The 21,850-nt window shown below is 41.4% G+C and overlaps 2 protein-coding genes across 2 annotated transcripts; one reads left to right on the top strand and one right to left on the bottom strand.

The window, feature by feature from the left end:
- Window positions 1-3,595: 3,595 nt before the first annotated feature.
- Window positions 3,596-14,171, top strand: Drc2 (dynein regulatory complex subunit 2). The gene is made up of 8 exons (XM_026407062.2): window positions 3,596-3,896; window positions 4,454-4,621; window positions 10,530-10,699; window positions 11,248-11,386; window positions 12,403-12,600; window positions 12,800-13,018; window positions 13,384-13,536; window positions 13,622-14,171. The coding sequence occupies exons 1-8, from the start codon at window positions 3,765-3,767 to the stop codon at window positions 13,937-13,939; spliced, it is 1,497 nt and encodes a 498-aa protein (XP_026262847.1). The 5' UTR covers window positions 3,596-3,764; the 3' UTR covers window positions 13,940-14,171.
- A 328-nt stretch (window positions 14,172-14,499) lies between these two features.
- On the bottom strand, window positions 14,500-18,476 carry Fkbp11 (FKBP prolyl isomerase 11). The gene is made up of 6 exons (XM_026407073.2): window positions 17,770-18,476; window positions 17,543-17,608; window positions 17,066-17,153; window positions 16,736-16,769; window positions 16,320-16,390; window positions 14,500-14,717 (listed from the first exon to the last, which is right to left on the bottom strand). The coding sequence occupies exons 1-6, from the start codon at window positions 17,902-17,904 to the stop codon at window positions 14,500-14,502; spliced, it is 612 nt and encodes a 203-aa protein (XP_026262858.1). The 5' UTR covers window positions 17,905-18,476.
- Between the last annotated feature and the right edge of the window lie 3,374 nt (window positions 18,477-21,850).

Here is a 21,850-nt window from a genome sequence, read left to right as displayed (position 1 = left end):
CACAAAGGCTATATGAATGTTATGAATAAGCTTGGGAGTCATGGGAGTGGCACCACTCACTATCGTAACCCATTAGTAAAAGTTTTATATCCTGTTCCCCTGATCTCATGTTTTGCTGGCCTAGAGATCTTAGCTCCCTGAAGAGGAATGCTTCTACCAGAAGACACAATGTTTCCACAGAACTCTCAGTTGAGATTGATGCCTGGTCACTTTGGAAACCTCTTGACTTGGAATCAACAGACTAAGAAGGGAATTATGGTGTTGTCAAGGATGATTGATCCTGACTACCAAGGAGAAACTGGAATATTACTACACAATTGAGGGAAAGTAAGAGTAGTCAGGGATGCAGGAGATCCCTTAGGTCATATTTTAGTAAGCCCTGTGACTAAGGTCAATGGAAATGAACAATGCAGGCAGGACTATTAATGGCCCAGTGCTTCAGGAAAGAAGGTTTGGGTCACCCCTCCAGGTAAAGAACCATGATCTGCTGAGATGCTTACTGAAGACAAAAGGAATACAGAATGGTAATGGGAAAAGGTAGTTCCAAATATCAGGTACCACAATGTGACCAGTTATAAAGCTGAGGACTGGAACCATTGTGAGTATTTTTGTCTTGTTTTGTTATGAATATATTTGTGTGTATATATAATAGGCAATTATCTTTAGATTTTTCTTCCTTTATTCACTTATCATGTAACATAAGATTATCAACTTGATATCCAATATTTAAGTATTACTAACTTTACATCATAATATTTTTTAAACCATCTCTATCTTTTTTTTTTTTAATATTTACTTTTTAGTTATCCGCGGACATCTTTGTTTGTATGTGGTGCTGAGGATCGAACCCGGGCCGCACACATACCAGACAAGCGAGCTACTGCTTGAGCCACATCCCTAGCCCTACATCATAATATTTGAATTATGGGATAGCAAGAAGAATAAACATCACTCAAGGAGTTTAACCCCTTCTGTGTAAGGAGTTAGGGTGTTTTTTATTATATATAGGATAGTTGTATTGAAAGGTTAATAAAATAGGTACTTGTCACTCTGTTTTTCTATATGCTTAACAAAACACTGTTGAAATCTTGTTCCCAGGATGTGTTGTCCCCAACTGTGAACTGTTTGCTAATCTTGTTCCCAGAATGTGCTGTCCCAAACTGCCAAACTGCAGGATACACTCCCTCACTCGGTTGCAGGCAAACTGCTCACTCGCCCTGACCTGTCAATGAACTTCCCTCCCTGCCCTCTCCAAGAAAAGTATATAAGCTCTGCTCAAGCTGTTCTCAGGGCTCCATCTCTCTTTGCTATAGAGAGCTCTGGGCCCTAGCATGCTGGTCTCCAAATAAACCCTCCCTTCTGCTGTTGCATAAGACAGTCTCTTGTGGTCTCTTTCTCCGACGTTTCGCCGGACCCTTACAGTATCATGTTAGGAACAATTATGACCTTGTTATTATCTTATTTGGAGATTAAGTATGGTTTAAGGAGATTCATATGGGGACAAAGTTGAGAAGGGCTGTTTTTTATGTCAACTTAATTGAGTGATGGAGTACTGGACATTTATTCAAATACTATTCTGGGTGTCTTTGTGAAGTTGATTCTAGATGAGATTAACATTTGAATCCATAGATGGAGTAAAACAGTCCTCATAATGTGGATGGGCCTCATTCAGTCCTTGAAGACCTATATACCAGAAAGGCTCAGTGAGAGTGAACTCTTCCTGTCTCTTTGAACTGGTCTTTTCTGAGACATAGGCTCTTCTGAATCTTGAGCTGGTGACTTTCAAATTGAAGTTTTCCTAAGTATCCAGTTTGCCAACTGCAGATGTCTCAGTCTCCAAAATCACACGAATCAAATCCTTGTAAACACACACACACACACACACACACACACACACTGGTTTGGTTTATTTGGGGAACCCTAATATGAGCATTATATTTCACATTTAAAACAACTTTGAGGCACATTTTGCATATCTGATATAAAATCTACTCATTTCAAGTATACTATTCAATGACTTTTTAACCCAAATTTATCAAGTCATTCAACTTGACTCAAGTTTTAGAACGTTTCCATCATCCTAATATGATCCCTTATGCACACTTACTATTAATCTTCCCTTCCCCTCTTCCAGGCAATGATAATTATTTTAGTTCAAGCCACCATCCAGAATGTCATACACTGGGTGACTTAAACAACAAATATTTCTTTCTCAGTTTTGGAGGCTGAAAAATCCAAGATTAATGCTCTGACAGATCTGGTGTCTGATGAGGGCCCTCTTCTCAGTGTGCAAAAGGCAGTCTTCTAGTGTCTTTTTTTTTTAACCTCAATACTGGGAATTGACTTATAGGCACTCTACCACTGAGCTACATCGCCAGCCCTTTTAATTTTATCTTGAAATAGGGTCTTGCTAAATTTCCCAGGCTTTTCTGAAACTTTTGATCCTCCTGCCTCAATCCCGTTTCTGGGATTATAGTTGTGCACTACCACACCCAGCTTGGAATCTTCACAAGACCAAGAGAGACAGTTTGTATTCTCTTTTCTTTCTAAGGACACTTCCCATTATGGGAACCTATCTTCATGATACTATCTAAAGCTTATTACAGCACAAAGTCCCCACCTCCTAATACCATCCTATTAGGGGTTAGGATTTCAATAGTAATCTACTTTCTGTCTTTACAGTCTAGCTTTTTCTGAAATTTCATATAAATGGTATGATACAGGGGGATGCAGTGGTACATGCCTGTAATCCCAGCTATTCAGGAGGCTGAGGCAGGAGGACTGTGAGTTTGAAGCCAGCATGGTCAACAAGGGGTGGCCCTGTCTCAAAAAAATAAAACTAAAATAAATTAAATGATATAATATGTGATGTTTTTGAGGTTTGTCCACATTATAGCATGTATCCACCTTTGTTCCTTTTTATTTCTGAATAATGTTCCAATACATGGACATAGCATATTATGTCTACCCATTCACATATTGATGGACAGTTAGGTTGTTTCCAATTTTTTCAATTGGTCCTGTGTGAGTGGTATAGTTGAGAACACCCCTGTGCAAGTCTCTGTGTGCACACATTTTTCTCTTAGGAAAAGTTCCAAGAGTGAAATTGCTGGATCACATCATAAATTTACATGGGTTTTGTTTAACATTTGCCTTTTTTTGGTCATTTTTTATTTTATCTATTTACTTATTTTTTGCTGTTCTGGGATTCAAACCCAAGCCCTGTGTTTGCTCTACTAATGAGTTACATCCCAAACCCTAACCCTTATGTCTTAGATTCTGAAAAACTGCCAAACTGTTTCTCCTCATTCCCTCCAACACTTGTTACTATCTGCTTTATTATGGCCATTCTAAACAAACAAAAAGTTCTCTGTGGAGGAAAAAAATAAATAGAAACTTAAAAATATAAAGCACACCGTAGAGACTGAGGTTTTTGAAGGGGTGAAGGAACTCTCACAAAAACTGACTGCGGTCCTCCAGCTGGTAGGGGGCGCTCCAAGACAGGGCTCTTCTCCCAGCCTCTCACTGGGCTGTCTTAACGAGATCTTCGTTGCTAGGAAACGAGACGCATTTATTTCCCCTGGAGAGGCGGCGATCACAGACCGCTGGGGTTCTCTTGTCTGAAGACTGAGAGCTAAGATCCCGCTATCTTAGTTCCTGGGGCAGTTCCAGAAGGTGTCTTTCTAGGGAGTGTTTTCCTTCTACCCTAACGTGGGCCGAGGCCAGCCGCAGCTCCTTGTTTGGATCCAATCCTCGGCCTAAGCATGCTTAGGAGAGGGAAAAAGGCCAAGACACCTCTGTCGGAAGAGGAGCAGCTGCTTCTGTATCAGCAGAAGTTGCTGGCAGAGGAGGAAATGGCCAAGAAGAAAGAGAGGCTCCTCAGCCAGTTCTTGAAGGTGATGGCCTTCTGCATTATGTCCTGCCCAATCCCAGCCATCCCCTGCACTGGCCCTGTCGCCTGGCTCCTGTCACCGCGGCAACTCATTTTCTTTCCCTCCTCCCCTCCTCCGGAAACCCTGAAATCCAAATATACTTAGATTTAAGGCAACACTGTTCAGGAGGTGGGGAGTACTCTGGAAGCCTAAAGGAGGGCAGGTGGAATAGAGTTGGCAGTCTCAACTGAGCCCCAGAACTAAGTCAATGGTGCTGGCTATCCGAATTTTAGCTATTTTGAATTCTGATATTCTCCCCGGAGATGGGTCATTATAATCATCCTGCTCTGATGCTTGAATGCCTCCCCTTGACTTACTCTTGCTCTCCCTATGATGCCATCAGGCTATTCCTGACTTACTTTGGGCCCTCCGAAAACAAAAACAGGAACCCCCTGAGTATGATCCCTTAGAAAACAGTGGATAAGGTGTCAGGTGACAAACTACAGTGATCTTGTTCATCGTACTGTGTCAGGGCAATGGGCCTTAGTCTCCTAGAGGTGTTTATTCATTCCTTCACACAGGACAAGCTGGCCAAGGAGGAACAAAACAGTGCTCTTAACCTTAATAAGATTAACACACAGTGGAGAACTGTCCTTCGGGAAGTCAAGACTAAAGAACTTCATAAAGACATTGAAATCCTCAGTCAAACATTTGAACGAGTGGTGGACTGCAAGGACAGTGTCATCAAGGTAGGCACTCTTTCCAAAGAAACAGTTGAGTATGGCTTCCTTGATTCTTAATAGAATGGACCTAGGGAATTAATCTTAAAGCCCTCATAAGACACAGACTATTGTTAAAGGCAGGCTTTTGGCAATAATTGTTTTTCCTGAGATGAAAAATAGAGTATTGAGCTGTCATTCATTCCTCTTTTTTCCTTGAAGGGAGCCATTCTCCTTGGTCATCTACTGCCCCAAATCAGAACTATGTAATACTAGAGGGTTGTTTGGTTTGGTTTTGTTACTAAGGATTGAACTCATGGGTGCTTTAACACTGGGCTACATACCCAACCCTTTTTATTTCTTGAGACAGGATCTCATTAAGTTGCTGAGGATGCCTCCTTGAACTTGTGATCCTCCTGTTTCAGCCTTCCAAATTGTTGGAATTACAGGCATGTGCCACCAATCCCAGCTATAATATTAGAGTTTCAAGGCACAGTATGTGTATGTGTATGTGTGTGTGTGTGTGTGTGTGTGTGTGTGTGTGTGTATATATATATATATATATATATATATATATATATATATAAATAATCACCCAGTTAATTGAACTTAGTCCCACACCTTTATTACAGTGTCAGAGAAAGGAACTGACTTACCCAAGACCACATAGCTAGTCAGTGAGAGAGCTAGGAGAGTACAACATGGGTTTCTTAACTCCTACTCCAGTGCTTCATTCAACCAGATTGTTTGGCCTCTTTGATATAACCTTGAAAAAGGTTGGGAAGATCTCCATAGGTAAGAAAATTTCTGGATTACTAAGCAATTCAATCATCCATGCTTATGCTCCTGGGAGGTTCTCCCCACTACTACATTTTTTATTGGTGCATTATAGTTGTAACATACTTATGGGATTGGTTGTTACATATTTGTACATGCACACAATTCACAAAATAATATAATTTGACCAATATCATTCCCCAGCACTTTTTCCCTCTTTCCCCATCTTGAGAGGTTCTTAAGTTCTTGATTCCTCCCTATTTTCAAGGAATTTTTGCTTTATCTTTCCTTTTCTCTTATTTTACAATACTGGGGATTGAACCAAGGGCATTCTATCATTAAGCTGTATCCACAGCCATTTATATATTTTTTTATTTTGAGACAAGGTCTTGCTGGGTTGCCAAGGCTAGCCTTGAATTTGTGATCCTTGTGCCTCAGCCTCCCAAGTAGCAGGGATTATAGGTGTGCCCACCATGCCCAGCTTCTTCTTTTACCCAGTTTTTTACATCCTACCTCTATTTACTGATTCGTTGGTTGTTTCCATTTCAAAAACAAAAACTCCACAGTAACAGCAAATATACACTATCAAAAAGGTATTCCCCCCCCTCTAGAAAACATGCTTTTTGTTCATAGCCTACCCCTGGGGAAAAAATTCCAGCAGACCTGGGCAACTGTCAGAGATGCTTAGTAAGAATCTTCAAATTTGCAGAAAAAAATACACTAGACGTTTTTCACTCTGCCAGTTTATACTTAATGGCTTTTAAAATGGATTTTCCCAGGAACATATTGGAAGTTATCAAATAATTGATGAAAAAAGAACCAGTGGTATTCATTAAGGAGTGGTTATTATTATTATTATGATTAAGGAATGTTGAGCAGTTGGCCAGGTTACCCATGAACCAATTAGCTTCTTCTTACAAATAACTTTGTAGCTTATGATTGCAGTCCTTGCCTTAGGTCAATTACACACTGCTAATATTAAGCATTTTCAGGGTAATTCCTGAATAACCAAGATTGCGCATGTTAAATATACAATATGCAAATGTTAGTGATCCTCACTACCAGCCTCTACTTATTCATTTCCCATTTACCCTGCATCCCACACTCTTGTTCATGACCTACATCTTAAAATTTTCTTTTGGCTTCCATGACACCATTCTGGCATTTCTCCTGCCTCTTGGGACACATATATCCAGTCCTCTTTGTGAATTCATCTTCCTCTCGCCATCTCCTGAACTTTAACATTCCTTAGATCCCTGAGCCTGGTCATCTCACCCTTTAACCAGTTGTCTAGGGCTTAGACAATGTGACTCATTTCCCTGGCTTCAAATACCACTTAGCTCTTGATACCTCCCAGGTCTGTAATACCAGCCTGAGTTTTTCTCTTTGAGTTCCAAATTCTTATATTCAAACTTCGAGATATCTATTTCTGGCTATTGCACTATACTCACAACTGAACTCATTAGTTTCCCTTCCCCTAACACCCTCATTCTCCATTCTCCACAATCTGTCTTTATACTTTCTATTAGGATGATTGGATTCACCAAATCACCTTGCCGATAAACCTGGGAATCATCCTAATTTATCTCCATCTATGACCTCCTATAAATCTCCGGTTTTAAGTATTTTTCAAAGCTACGCCCTGCTGTCCTTCTCCACTGTCCTGCTGTAGTTCAGACCTAAACACCATCTCTCATCTGGACTACTGCAGAAGTTTCCTATCTTCCAGCTTCATGCTCAACTGCCTTCAGATGATTCTCTACACAATTACCAGGATTATCTTCTTGAAGCAAAAATCTAATCCTGTTATTCCACTTCTTAAATCTTCTTAGTGGCTCACCTCATCTACAGGAAAAAAAATCCAAACTCCATGGTAAGAACATCATGGCCCTTAATGATCTGTCCCCTGCCTGTATCTTTCATATAGCCAGTTTTGATTCTTACCTGTGTCTTCATAACTGCTGCTCCCTCTCTCTGGAATTCTCTTTCTCCACCTCCCCAGGTTTCTTGAAAAACTTTTACTCTTCTTTCAAGGGTTGATGCAAATGACATCTCTTCAGTGACACCTTCCTCAGTGCTCTTAGTCAAATGTAGGCACTTGGTCCTTTATATCCCATTGTCATGTAATAAACCATCAATTTCATGGCAATTCCCATATCATATTGTGATTTTCTCCTTATTTTACACTTTCTCTACTAGACTGTGAGTTCCGAGGGAACACTGAGCATATCTTTTCCTCTCTGAATCCTCCTCGTCTAGCACAATTCTGGTACATAGTAGGGGTGTAGTGAACATTTGTTAAGTGAGCAAGAAATATTTTGTTATCAGAACCTATTTCACATATTTTTTCATTCTAAACATAGAAGGTAAAAGCTAGCTCTGTATAGAGGCTGTAATAGTTTATAGTGAGTATATTCAAAGTGCATGGATTATATGAATATGATTTGTTTTACTTTTTTGAAGATTACACATTCATCATATTCCAAATTTGAAAGATTAAAATGGTTATATAAAGAAAAGTTCTATAGTGCCTTTCAGCCACCCAGTGCCCCTCCCAATAATTCTAGTTTCATGCATAAGTTTTTTCATATAAATGAGAATATTACATACTGTTCTGCACCTTGGTTTTTTCACTTAACAATATATCTTGGGGATTGTTTCATGGTCACCCATAAAAAGCTTCTTATTTTTTATAATTACATATTATTCTGCATTATAATTTTTTATTTTTTGTGTGTATAGTGCTGGGGATAAAACCTAAGGCCTTGAGCATGCTAAGCAAGTGCTCTACCACTGAGCACATCCCTAGCTCCTTTATTGAAGTTTAACATATTATACTGTCCTATTTCCTGTATTTTGGCAGCTGGATATAGAAGCTTAAAGATGTGTTCTTCCATCAGAAAGTATATAATGTCTAGTTACCTTTCAGTGAGGGTTGAAACTACTGTGATCCATAATTCATTGGTAATTACAAAATGCTGATTTTCTAAAATAGTATTGTTCCTTTTTCATTTATTAGTTTGAATATGTCTATAAAGAAATACTTCTCTTCGGGCTAGGGTTGTAGCTCAGTGATTGCCTCACACGCATGAGGCCCTGCATTCGATCCTCAGCACCATAAAAATAAAGACATTGTGTCCATCTACAACTAAAAGAAAAATTTAAGAAAAAATAAATACTTGTCTTCAATTACTATTCGCAATTACTAGAGGTATAGTTTATATAGGAAAAGTCAGGATAAACGCTTAAACCCAGGGCCTTGCACATACTAGGCAAGCTCTACCATTGAGGTACAACCTCAGCCCTTTTCATTTATTCATTTTTATTTTAAAACAGGGTCTTGGGCTGGGGATGTGGCTCAAGCGGTAGCACGCTCGCCAGGCATGCGTGCAGCCCGGGTTCGATCCTCAGCACCACATACAAAAAAAAACAAAGATGTTGTGTCCGCCGATAACTAAAAAATAAATAAAACAGGGTCTCAGTAAGTTCCCCAAGCTGTCCTAGAACTTGCAGTCCTCCTGCCTCAGCCTCCTGAGTAGCTAGAATTAGAGTTGTACACCACCATACCTGACATTTTCTCTTCCTTTTGCTTACTAGTTTTTAAAAAAATGGTTTGTCTGACATCTTCAGTGATAACTGACTTTTTTAAAAAACAGAGTATCTTTATGAACTCAAAATCAAATATATTTGATGTTTTTCAATCCAATGCTGCTGTTTTGTTTTGTTTTTAGTTGTAGATGGATACCTCTATTTATTTTTATGTGGTGCTGAGAATTGAACCCAGGGCCTCACACTTGTTAGGCAAGTACTCTACCACTAAGACACAACCCTATCCCCAATGCTGTTCTTATCTTTATTGATGCTCAAACTATCCTCATCCCTTTTTATTTTTTGTCAGTGGAAGCATTCCAGTTATCTATTGTTATATAACAAGCCACCCCTAAAGTAGTGGCTTAAAACAATTTATTATTATCTCTCATGATTCTGTTAGGTAGACTGAGCTCAGGGTGATTCTTCTCAAGCAAGGTTAGTTTTCAGTCAGATGTCAGCTGGGGCTGTATTCAACTAGGCCTGATGGCTAAATGTCCTAGATGGCTGGCTCTTGATTCTGGCTGTCAGAGGAGTTCAACTAGGTTGTTCACTATGCTTTCCTGTGACCCCTGTGTAAATTGGGCTTCTCACAGCATGACAGCTAGGTTCTTAGAGGGAGCATCCCAAAGGGCAGGAAGCAGAAGTTGCCAGGACACATAAGGGGCTATGCTTGGAACTGGCACAGGGTCACTTCCACCATATTCTATTGATCTAGGGAGTCACAGTGTCTTCCCAAATTCAAGATGATGGAAAAAGAGTCTACTTTTTGATGGCAAGGTCATATTACAGAAATGGATTGGCAAGATCATGTTACAGGAAATTATCAGATGGGAGATACTGCTGTGCTTATGTTTGCAAAATATAATCTACTATATATATTTCATAATGGTTCCTGAGTCCTTATGACATGACTATATTGGTTGTTGATAGCTTCTTAATGATCTTTTGTGATAAGATACCCTAGGTTCAACTTATTTTCTGCATAAAACTTCAAAGTGGTCATTTCTCCAAAAACCCTGATTCCATGTAGTGGTGGCCCCATCATTGTAAATATTTGTTGTCCACAGGATATTGGGGATCCCTAACATCATCCTTGCTTTACACTCAAGAGTGAGTAGGTACCAGGCATGGTGGTACACACCTATAATCCCAGTGGCTCGGGAGGCTGAGGCAGGAACATAGTGCATTCAAAGCCAGCCTCAGCAACGTAGGCCCTAAGCAACTTAGCAAGACCCAGACTCAAAATAAAACATTTTAAAAAGGGGCTGGGGATGTGGTTTGGTGGTTAAATTCCCCTGGGTTCAATTCCTGGTACCATAAAAAAAAAAAAAAAAAAAAGTGAGTGAACCAGTACTTACAAAGCCAAAGTCTTGGCATTAGAAACTGAGGAAAAAAATGACATCATGTCATCCAGCTAGCCAGCTGAATACATTTTTATTTTCTCACACAGATGCCATTTGACCAGAATGGTAACTGTTTTTCCTGTCCAGTCTTTAGCTAAGGACCTATCAGAAGCTGAGGAGCAGTATGCCCATGCTGACCAGAATGGTAACTCTGTTTTCCTGTCCAGTCTTTAGCTAAGGATCTATCAGAAGCTGAGGAGCAGTATGCCCATGCCCTACGCAGCCACTTACACAATATTGACCAGCTCTTGGCCCTGCAGAGGCGCCGGCTCCACCTCCTGGAAGAAAGTTACAACAATGAGCTGGAGGTCCTAACCAAGGAGTTTGAGACAGAAAGGTATGGGTCCCAAGAGAAGATAGGGGTCTGAATCCAGGGGAGTGACTGTTCTGTGTGAAGGAGCTGCTTGTAAGCAGGTGGCCAGTACCTGGAAGCATTCCACTTTTATTATGACATGACCCACAACAGAGAACATTCTGAGTTTGTTCTAAACAAATTCAGGTTCACCTTACAGCCTTTGCTTTCCTTTACCCCTTCCCCCAACCCCCATATCCCTACACACACACACACACCACCCCCTGGCATCAAAATGCCCTTACCATCCACTTTCAAATATCAGAATCCTACCCATCTCACAGCAGACAGATTTGGGAGGGAGAGTTCACTTATATTTATATTTGTATTAATATATTACTCATTCAAAAATCAAAATAAAATAATCTTATTCTCTCTGGCCATAAAAATGTAGAGCCCACCCTCTCTCTGTTCTCTGTCAGTATCAAAGAGTTTGTACCATTCATACAGTTTTATTACTACTGCTTTAAATTGTCATTATTGGTCCATATGCTGTATCCATTGCAGCAAGGACAGTATCTTGTCTCCTATAGGAAGACAATTATTGACCAACATGAGAAAGAGATTCACTATCTACAAGATGTCTTCATGGCCATGGAGCAGAACTATATAGATTCTGAGTATGAAAGCAAGTTGGAGTTCCAAAGCATGTGGGATGATCTCAAAAACAAGGTATAAAAGGGGATTAAAGGGACAGGAACTGGGAGAGAAGTAAGAGAAAAACTGTTCAAGCTACTACAGATAGAAGAGAGCCCTGTAACCAACAGTCAATAAAAGGGTGTGCCACTATAGTTGCTTCAACTGCTTTTTGTAATTTTGTAAAACTGGTCAGGAAGGAAGATCATTCTAAAATATCAAGGGAATGCATTTTGGAGCTTAAAAAGCAACAGGAGATCACCTGGCTTCCTCTGAACTACAGATGAAGATACTAAGGTCCAAATAAATAAATGACCCGCCAGACTCACGCTTCTGATTTGTGGTAGAGCCAGAAGAATTAATCTAGGTCTCCTGCCACTTAGCCCAAAATGTTTTTTTACCATATTGGAGATTATAAACTTAACTACTCCACAGACCTAGGTTTAGATATAGGGTTCTTTTTGTTTTTTTTTGTTTTTTGTTTTTTTTGCTTTTATTTTTATTTTGGTACTGGGAATTGAAATCAGGAGCACTTTACCACTGAGTTATATCCCCAACTCTTTTTATTGAGACAGGGTCTTGCTAAGTTGCTGAGGTTGGCATGGAACTTAAAATCCTCCTGCCTCAGCCTCCCAAGTTGCTGGGATTAGAGGCATATGCCACTATGCCTGGTGGGGTTCTTGTTTTCATGTTATGTCAATGTTTTATAAAAACTTTGAATACATTTTCTATATTTAGAAATTGAAAATATTTCACATAAAAATCTAAATTTTCGACTTCCCTTGAAAAATTTAAAGATCTAGTGGCAACATTGGGTCATGTTTCCAAATGGCAGCATTCATGTGGAGTTGTAGGAGCTCAAGTTCACTACAGGACCCACTCAGCCCACAATACTTTCTTATATTATCTTCCTGGTCTTTATGGGCATTTTGATTGGTGATTGCTACACTGATTAATACTATTAACACTTCAAAACATGAGGTTTCTGGTGGAAATAAAGGGCATTAGTAGCATAATTTTAAACATTGGGTATTTGGGGGGGAACTTCCTAGAATTTAGAAGAAAAGCACTTTCTACGAATACAACTAGAGAATGTAGTAGAAGATCTGTGGAGAAGGTTCCAAGAAGCACTCAAGAATTACACTGATGCCACAGAGGACCGGAAAATTGCCTTTGAAACCTTAAAGGTGAAGGACGAGAAGAGCTCCAAAGAAATTGAAGCACAAATGAAAAAAATACAGAAACTACAGGTAGTATCACCATCAAAAATGCTGCTTACACTACTCCATTATTCCCCTTTCCCCTTTCTCCAGTTCCCACTGGGTCTCATTACTCCACTGGGTGAGAAAAGATGATATACTCTGATTTCAGTTCCCAGGATGCCCTTTTCCTGGTCAATAAAGACCCTCCTCTGGTCAAGTGTTTCCTCTGTCTACTCTGTCTGTCCAGGAGGCCATAACTATTTCAAAAGGCAAAATCATGCTGCATAGTCGTGAGAGTGAAGATCAGAACCAGTATATCCGTAATGACAAGGAGTTGGTCCTTATACAACTGCGAAAACTTAAGGCTCAAAGGATGCAGGCCCGAGAGGTATCCCAGGAGAACTTAGTCAAGCTCACCCTGGAAAGTAATGCCACCCTCAAGGCCTTGAAAAAGATCGTTGATAAGGTAATAAAGGGGAGAGGACAGTCAGAACAAAGGCAAATAAACTGCTTGAGGTGAAAGGAACTTAGGAGAAGTAGAGGAGGGTTTCCTCGTGCTTCCTAAGCTTAAGTGAACACTAGGAATATCTTCATTATTCTCTCTCCTCCCCTCATACATTTTAAATTAAATAATAACAGCTTAATTTAATAAAAATATGAAATACTTAGACCAGTGCTTGGCACATGGTAAGCACTAGGTGTTAGATGTATTTATTACTGTTGTCTCTCATTTTAATAATAAGTTCCGCTGGAGTTGTTTCATGCAGGGAACTAACTCCACTATTTCCCTTTTAGCCCTTTCCTAATGAAGTCTGTTCCTGCTTCCAACAGGGTGAAAAGATCCTTAAACTTGCTGAAATATGTAGAAAATATGAAACAGAGGAAGAGAAAGTGCTGCCTTTTTATTCATCAGTATTGACAGCTAATATACAGGAGGAGAATGAGGAACAAAATCCTGAAGAGCTTACTATGGAACTTGTGAAGGTAAGGGCTGGGAGAGGATAGGCTTTGGGATAGCATTTGCTACTGGGTCCTGAAGCACACTTTCCCTCTCTAACTCAATTACCAGGTGATGGCTGACTACGTAGGGATGGAGAATTTCTGGAAAAGGTACAACAAGGTGAAACTGGAGCAACTGAGCCTCCAACACAGACGAGCCCAGCTGTTGGAAATTAATGGGAAGCTTCGGGAGATGCTCAAGCAGTACTTGGATGGCATCTCCGTGAGTGACGAAGTGTTGAGCAAGTTCAACCCACTCTTCATAGTCAACCATCAAAGCAACTTATCCCAACCCTTGTCCACATCTACTGCCCAGTCAGGTGACAAACCACCTCCAGCTACTTATAATATCATTGAAGCAGCCCACATCATCTCCCACACCCTGTGATCCAAGGGAGGACACGTCTTTCCAACTTCAAAGAAAAAAAATTTTTTTTTGAGACCCAAGTGCTTTGCTATTAAAAACTTCCATGGAGTTTATGAACTCCTTATATTTTTGCTGTCTTGGACAGAGCAGTTCACTTTGAAGACACTAGGAGGGGCTGGGGATGTGGCTCAAGCGGTAGCGCGCTCGCGTAGCATGCATGCGGCCCGGGTTCGATCCTCAGCACCACATACCAACAAAGATGTTGTGTCCGCCGAGAACTAAAAAATAAATATTAGAAGAAAAAAAAAAAAATGAAGACACTAGGAATACTGCCATCCTGGGGAGCAGAGAAAATAGGAAGGCAATGACGCAGTGAAGCACAGATCTTTGGGGTATATTAGGACAGCAAGAGGTGGTCAGGGGAAGTGGTGACCTAAGGCTTCCAACCATCCCCTCTTGCCAGGCAAGATCCAACTCCAGAAGGCCTTTTTTTCTCAGCCCTTCACCTCTTTCCCACTTACAAAAAGCAGCTTCAGAAAGTATCAGGTGAAGAATACAAAGCTCTTTAAAAGTACTATCATTTATTTCTTTTTACTCTTGTTTCGTTTTTCTTCCTTGAGCTTCTTTTTGGAGACTTTGGGTGTGTTGGCCTTTTTGTATAGGTGAAACCCAATGAGACACAGGAGGCCTGGCACCATGGCCATGCCTACCAGAGGCAAAATGCCCTTCACCAGCTTTTGCCAGTAGTTGGCTCGGATCAGTGCAATCAGCTCCACGTCATACTGCAATACTGCATCCGCTGGAGAGGCAGAGGGGAGGTGAGGATTAGAATCTCTTGTGCATTTTATCTGGGGCTTTGAATATGAATGAAAACAGGAAGGGCTGGCTATAGCAAAGCCAACTATGAAGCTGGCAAGACTTAAATGTGGGGTTGAGTTCCCTTAGACAAAGGCAGAGGAGGGTTATAAGCAGAGTCTAGTAATAGTCATATTGACCCCAACTACATGTATGGCTTGGATTCAGTGAGGTCTTTGACAGCACAGGAAAATTATGAATATGAAATATATAGGCTGTTCTCCATTTATAAAAGAACCCTCTATACTACCTATACCCATTTTCCAAAGAGCCATATGGACAGAATCATTGCAGAGCTGAAATTAACTGGATTTAAAGTAGACAACTTTAAAATTCCACCAACCAATGAGCACATTCAATGTGATTATTAGAAAAACAGTAGTTTGGGGCTGGGGCTACAGCTCAGTGGTAGAGCGCTTGCCTAGCATGTGTGAGGCACTGGGTTTGGTTATCAGCACTACATATAAATAAAGGTCCATCAACAACCAAAAAAAAAAAAAAAGAAAACTTACAAAAGAAAAGAAAAGAAAGAAAGAAAAACAATAGTTTAGCTGGGTGTGGTAGTGCACACCTGTACACAAGAAGCTGAGGCAGGAGGATCACAAGTTAGGGCCAGCCTGGGCAACTTAATGAGACCCTGTCTCAAAAAATAAAAAAGGCTGGGGGTATGGGTATAGCCCAGTGATAGAGTGGCCCTGGATTCAGTCCCCAGTACCATAAACAAACAAATAGGGGCAGGTGGAAGATGAGTGAATGGGAAGGGAGAGATATACAAAGAAGCAAATAAGCAGTACTGTGAATTGGGAAGTAATAGAACATTGGCTAAAATAGTTTCTCTCTAGTCCCCCTACCCTCTTTCCAGACCTTCCTCTAGCTGGGACTAGGATAGGAATTATGTTCTCAATGCTCTGTGAAATAAAACACATTTTAGCTAATAGAACATTTGTTATAACCAAAAGCAAAAGATATGTGTCTTGGGAAATCTGTCCAGTATCAGCCCTTTAAAAACAGATATAATAGGGGTGTAGTTGTGGCTCAATGGGAGCTTCAACTCAGTTGTAGCTGAATGTGAGGCACTGGGTTCAATCCTAGCACCACATAAAAACAAATAAATGCATTAAGTCCATACATAACTAAAATTTAAAAAAAAATAGATACAACAATGATTTATAAGAGTTTTCCAAGTTATGGGGTAGACTTGGCTTTTAAAGATTGCTTTTTTTTGAGTTCCTTGACTATTCTGAGAGTAGTAATACAAGCAGCAGACCCATGTAGGTCAAGCAGGTATCTCTTCCCTAAAAATATGCCAGCTGCCAGAGGTGGCCTTAACAGGTGATGTTTGTAGTCTCCATTGGTGACCTGAGCAGAAAAAAAAAAAGTGGCTCTGCAGAAGGAGGCCCCAGCCACTCCTATCCCTTTCAGCAAACCTGATCTGGACCTTCTCAAGCTCCAGACCAAAAATAATAATAATAATAATAATTATTATTATTATTCCTTGTAGGGACTGGTTTTTTGATGGCCTGAAAGAAAGACCTAGTCAGATTACCTGGGACAGATGGTGGAAATCCCCGTTTTCCATAGGCCAAGTGAGAAGGGATGATGGCCCTTCGCTTCTCTCTGAGGGAAGGAATGTAAGTCACAGCCAGAGGTGGGAAGGTGGGCCAGTACCTTCAGTCAGCAAAACCCTTTGTATATTTATGCCCAAAACATGAACTTTCCCACCTGCGTGCCTAATAGCAAAAGTGTCCATCTCCCCACAACCCCCCAACTCCTTCAACAAAACCAGAGGGGCACCGGTTTTAGATGCCCTCAGAAGGCCTACTGACGTGGACCTGTCCAATGTGAAGCCACAGTCCTTTATCCCACATTCTACTGACTCCTGCAGGAGCAGGATGGCAGAGAAAACCTCTACCCAGGGAAAGGGGATACCCACCCTCCTATACCCTCTTCCCAGATACTCACCCTACACACATGTCTAGAAGGCTCTGCTCCAGACCTTGAGGAAGAAGACATAACTTACTGGAAGCTACTCACATTTACCAAGTCACCCAAGAGAAAGATCAGAGATTCACACTTAACTCTCAATTGAGTCTTCCCCACTTATCAAATTTCTGGTTTCCAATGGGGTATGGGGCAAGAGAAGTATTAGAAGTGGGGCTTAAATCTTACGAAGTAACTGGAAGAGCCCTGGGGTCTTATTCCAAGAGGCCTTTCCTGGGCAACTTAGGGGTTGAAGAGCCAAGTAAGGGCATAGGTTGGGAAGAGGTGAAATGAGAGGCACAGGTCACATACCTGGAATCACCTGCTTTTGGCCAAGTTCTATAACCAGAGGATCTCTGGTCAGAGAGGTGTCAATAATGCGTCCATCTATCAAGGTACCCTGGTTGGGAGAGAGCGTCAAGAGCACATACCTAGTGCTTCCTAAGGAGGCGGGCAACACACACACCTGGACCGCAAGGTGGCGGCAACCCCCTTACTGCTGCAGTTTATCCCTCCAGGGCAAAAAGGAACAGGAAGTCCCAAAGGGCTGGCACTTACTAGAGACCTCTCCACCCTACGTTTCTCAGTGCCAAGGAGGAATTGGAGGAAAAGCACCAAGGGGAAATAGGCAGGAAAGAGGGGCGCCCCTCCCCCCCGCCACGTGCTCTACGACCCCAGAGCCTGAATTTTTCCTTCCAAACCGCTTGCCACGTGTCCAAGCCAAAGCTGACGTGTTTCAGTAATGCCCCGCCCCTCCTAGGCCCCGCCCCAACCCCTTGTGCCCCTCACCGTGTAATGTATGTGGAGCGTGTCTCCAAAAGCAGCGGGTTCCGCACACGGTTCGGGGGGCTCCACCTATGATTGGACTACAAGGGTCACGGAAGCTCCTCCAAAGATCTAGTTCTCTCCCCTAGACCCAGCACCATCCAACTCAGTTCCCGCACTTCCTCTCTTCCCCACTCCCAGGTTTGTTTAGATCCTGGAGTTCCCCCACAGGTTCTGGCCCATCTCCTCACCAAAGTCTCCACTTGAAGGGTCCGGATGGGACTTTCGGTTTCGAACCCAGCCTCAGCCCGGCACACCGTCCCACTGAGCAGCAGCAGCAGCAGCAGCAGGAGATGGAGGGGCAGGAATAAGGGGCGCAGGGTCATGACTGGATGGGGGCAGAGCACTGGGGCACCAGGACAGGCTACTCCAGTGGCGGCGATTAGGAGATCTTTTCCTCCGCGCCCAGGCGAGACTGGACGCGACCGGGCTTGTGGTGTTGAGCGAGCTCCTCCTCTCGCAATCCTTGCTCCACCTTGTCCCCACCTCCTGGAGGGAGGAGGCCGCAGGGAGCCCTCCCTACTCTCTGAGATAGGGATTTCGCATTCTGACCCATCTGTCCGTTAGCCGTTCTGTCCCACAGGAGGAATTGCTGCCACACCAACAGTTGTCAAAGGTGGCATCCCTCCCCCATCTCTATACCTTCAGCTCCACTCTCTGGAGCAGAGCACTGTCCTATCCTTTTGCTCTTGGAAAGCTAACTGGAAAGCACAAGGAACTATTTTCCTGTAAGAATGGGATGAATTCCTGATCTTTTCCTCTGGCATTACCTTTTTCTGCTTTCATTAACAACCTTTTTAAAAGAGCAGCACATACAAACCTTTTGTTTATGCAAGAATTTCAGTCTTTAAAGAGGGTTTCAAATGATTTCAGCCGATCCTACCAGTACTATTTGCATAATTTATTCAGCCTTTGGCACCTGGATTCTGCTCACTCAAAGGCTATCAGGGAGCTCACATTTACCAAACTCTGGGGCCATTTCTTGGCCTGTTGTCTTTAGCATCATCTCTCTGGTATTTGGTGCAACTGAGCTTGATTTGCCCTTGCAAGCCCTAGACACAACTACCTAATAGGCATCTCCACCTGGATGTTTTGCCAGCACTTCAGACTCAACACACCCAACAAGTACTCATTCTTCCTCCTTCCATCCCGCCTGCAACAACCTGGTCTTATTCTCCCAATCTCCTCTTTTTGCTGGGGGCTCAGCATTCTCTGATTATTCTTCGTCTACATTCAACCAGTCTCCTTTGGCTTCTCCCTCCAGTCTCTCCAGCTCTCTTTTTCATTCCCATTAAGACCTCATTTTTTCTGCGCACCCCCCCCCCCAGCCCCAGCCACTCTATGGGATTGTTAAAGAAAACACACACACACACACCAGCAGGAGGGAATTTCTGGAGTGATGAATGCTCCATACGTGAGAGGGACATGAGTTGGATGCAAGCACTTGTCAAATCTTAAACTCTATGTTTACAATCTGGGAATCTCACTTTATGCAAATTATATCGCAAAATTCTAAATACTGAATATATCCCCATAAAACTATATTTCTATGTCTCCCTTAAAGCTGCATATGGTCACAGACATAGTGGGGCATACCTATAATCCCAGGTACTAGGGAGGTTGAAGCAAGAGGATCACAAATTCAAAGCCAGCCTAGACGACTTAGTAGCAAGTCCCTGTCTCAAAAAATAAAAAGAGGCCAGGCAAGGAGGCACACGCCTATAATCCCAGTGGCCTAGGAGGCTGAGGCAGGATTGCAAGTTCAAAGCCAGCTTCAGCAAAAGTGAAGTGTTAAGGAACTCAGGGAGACCCTGTCTCTAAATAAAATACAAAAAAGGGCTGGGGATGTGGCTTGGTGGTTTAGTGCATCTGAGTTCAATCCCTCTTACCAAAAAAATAAAGTGCTAGAGATGTAGCTTAGTGCCCCTGAACTCAAACCCCTGCACTGCAAAAACAAACAACCAACCAACCAACCAACAACAACAAAAAAAAAAAACCCTAGAGGACTTATTGGTCACCTAGTTCATGTCTAATAAGAAACAGAAGTGTTGAAAGTATTGTCTTGGCCCAGTACCAAAAAAAGAAAAAGAAAAGAAAGTAAGTATTGTCTTGGACTTCCACGAAAGTTCTTCAAAGGGAGTTAGCTAGGAAATGTATCATTGTGTTCCTCTCCCTCCCCACAAGGTCTTGCCTTCCTTCCTTCTGCTACCTGGAAGATAGATAAGATTAATTATGCTCTGGTAGCTATATTAGACCATGAGGTGATCATAAGGATGAAGGCTATGTCTAAAACTGAAGAGCCACCACATCAGCCCCTGGATTGCCTACCATTAGATGCCTTCTTCCAACCATCCCTTAGGGATCATTGAACCCAGGGTCTCCCCCATGCTAGGTTAAATACTCTACTATTGAATCACATCCCCAAACCATCAAACATCTTTAAATTGAGATTTTAAAAAATACTTTTATTTAAAAGAGGAATAAACCTCATTCCCAACCTCTCCTACTTGAGACATTCTGTACATTTTTACTATTTAGTTTGTCATGTCGGTTGCCCACCAAAAACCTACCATGACTCCAAACTGCCCAGTGAATAAAATTCTGACTCCTTGATATGCCAATTAAAAGCTTTTGTAATCTAGCACTTATTTACTTTTCTCAACTGGTCTTTTAGCCTATTAAACTGAAAGCCTTTTAGAAACAGAACCTCACGTTTCTCTTTTCTATATCCTCATTGCTTGTGTCTGACATACAAATGTTTATCAACTGGACCAAAACCTCTTCCTGCTTCTGGACTGTGATCTGGCCATCAGAGGAACCTATACCATGTGTTTCCATCTCTATGTCCTAGTTCATGCTCTTCTCTTTACCTGTCAAGTTTCCTCCAGGTTAAATTCAAGTATCTCCTCAGTGAAGCTCTGATTTTCTTAGTTAACAGTGACTTTTCCTATTTTTGAACTTCAGGCATATACTTAGGGACATTTTTATATTTTCCCCTGGGTTGCAGCTATTTGTGCATGCCCCTCTCCTCCAGTCTCATATCCCCCAACAGCCAGCTCACTGATACCAAGGGCAGGCTGTGATCATTCCTAGATCTCCCAAGTACCAGCTGAACAATAATCTCCAAATAACAGATTCTAGACAAATGTGTTATTTTTCCTCCTTTGGTACTATGGATTGAGCTCCTCTCCAGTTTTTTTTTTTGTTTGTTTGTTTGTTTGTTTGTTTTTTGGACACAGGGTCTCTCTAAGTTGCTGAGTCTGGATTCCAACTTGTGATCTTCCTAACTTAGTCTCCTGAGTCACTTGGGATTGCAGATGTATGTACCACCACACCCTGCACAAGTGCTTTATTTTGAAAAATTACACAATGAAATAAGGAGAAACTATCAAAAATAAAGATCTAACTATACTAGTATGTAAAACTTCTAAGCCAAATGTATATACCCTTAAATAAAAAAGCAGGTATAGCACACATGTGACATAAGTGCATTCATATTTTAACTAAAATGTGTTGATATATATATTTTTAAAAGGTAATGAGAGGGGGATCAGGGTTGAGGCTCAGTGGTAGAGCACTTGCCTAGCATGTGTGAGGCACTGGGTTTGATTCTCAGCACTGCATATAAATAAATGAATAAAATAAAAGTCCATCAACATCTAAAAAAATATTTTTTAAAGGTGCTAGGAGCATAACTGAGGGTGGTTAGAAGATAGAAATGGGAAGAATAGACATCAAATTCCACATTACTCTATATATTTATGTTTTGTTTGTTTGGAAGTACTGGGAATTGAACCTAGGGCAACATGAATGTTAGACAAGCACTCTACCCCTGAGTCATATCCCCAACACTTTTTGTTTTGAGACAGGATCTTGCTAAATTGCCTAGTTGGTCTCAAATTTGTGAACCTCCTGCCTCAGGCTCCAATGTAGTTGGGATTACAGGCTTTATCCCACCCAGCACTATTATTTGGATCTTTTATAATATAAATCACTTTTATTGTAAAAAATTAATTAAATATTAAATTAATCAACAAGATAGATAACAATACAAGGGAAGTGTGGAAGGTGTTGACTGAACTATGCTAATAGAGCTAAAGGAACCAGGGTGGAAGAAAAAAGGAAAAAAGGCCTGTGTTTAGAGAGGCCATGGGTAGCTTTGTGGAGGAGGTGAAACAAGCTAAATCTTGACAAGGGATTTTTTTAATCAAACAATAAAGAAGGCAAAGGCAGAGAAGACAAGATTTTGGGGTGAAATTAATCAATCAACTT

Source organism: Urocitellus parryii, chromosome 5 (assembly GCF_045843805.1).
Source record: "Urocitellus parryii isolate mUroPar1 chromosome 5, mUroPar1.hap1, whole genome shotgun sequence".
Lineage (NCBI taxonomy): Eukaryota > Metazoa > Chordata > Mammalia > Rodentia > Sciuridae > Urocitellus > Urocitellus parryii.
The sequence above is the reverse complement of the archived record's forward strand: the minus strand, read 5'-3'. Positions and strand labels throughout refer to the sequence as shown.

Bases quoted from the DNA above. Each gene is read 5' to 3' on its own strand.
- Drc2 (XM_026407062.2), top strand. From the start codon at position 3,765: ATGCTTAGGAGAGGGAAAAAGGCCAAGACACCTCTGTCGGAAGAGGAG. The intron at 3,897-4,453 runs GTGATGGCCTTC...TCCTTCACACAG, and splicing joins TCCTCAGCCAGTTCTTGAAG to GACAAGCTGGCCAAGGAGGA. The intron at 4,622-10,529 runs GTAGGCACTCTT...TTTCCTGTCCAG, and splicing joins GCAAGGACAGTGTCATCAAG to TCTTTAGCTAAGGATCTATC.
- Fkbp11 (XM_026407073.2), bottom strand. From the start codon at position 17,904: ATGACCCTGCGCCCCTTATTCCTGCCCCTCCATCTCCTGCTGCTGCTG. The intron at 16,770-17,065 runs GTATGTGACCTG...TTCTTCCTCAAG, and splicing joins CCAAAAGCAGGTGATTCCAG to GTCTGGAGCAGAGCCTTCTA. The intron at 16,391-16,735 runs GTGAGTATCTGG...TCCTTCCCTCAG, and splicing joins CTTCTAGACATGTGTGTAGG to AGAGAAGCGAAGGGCCATCA.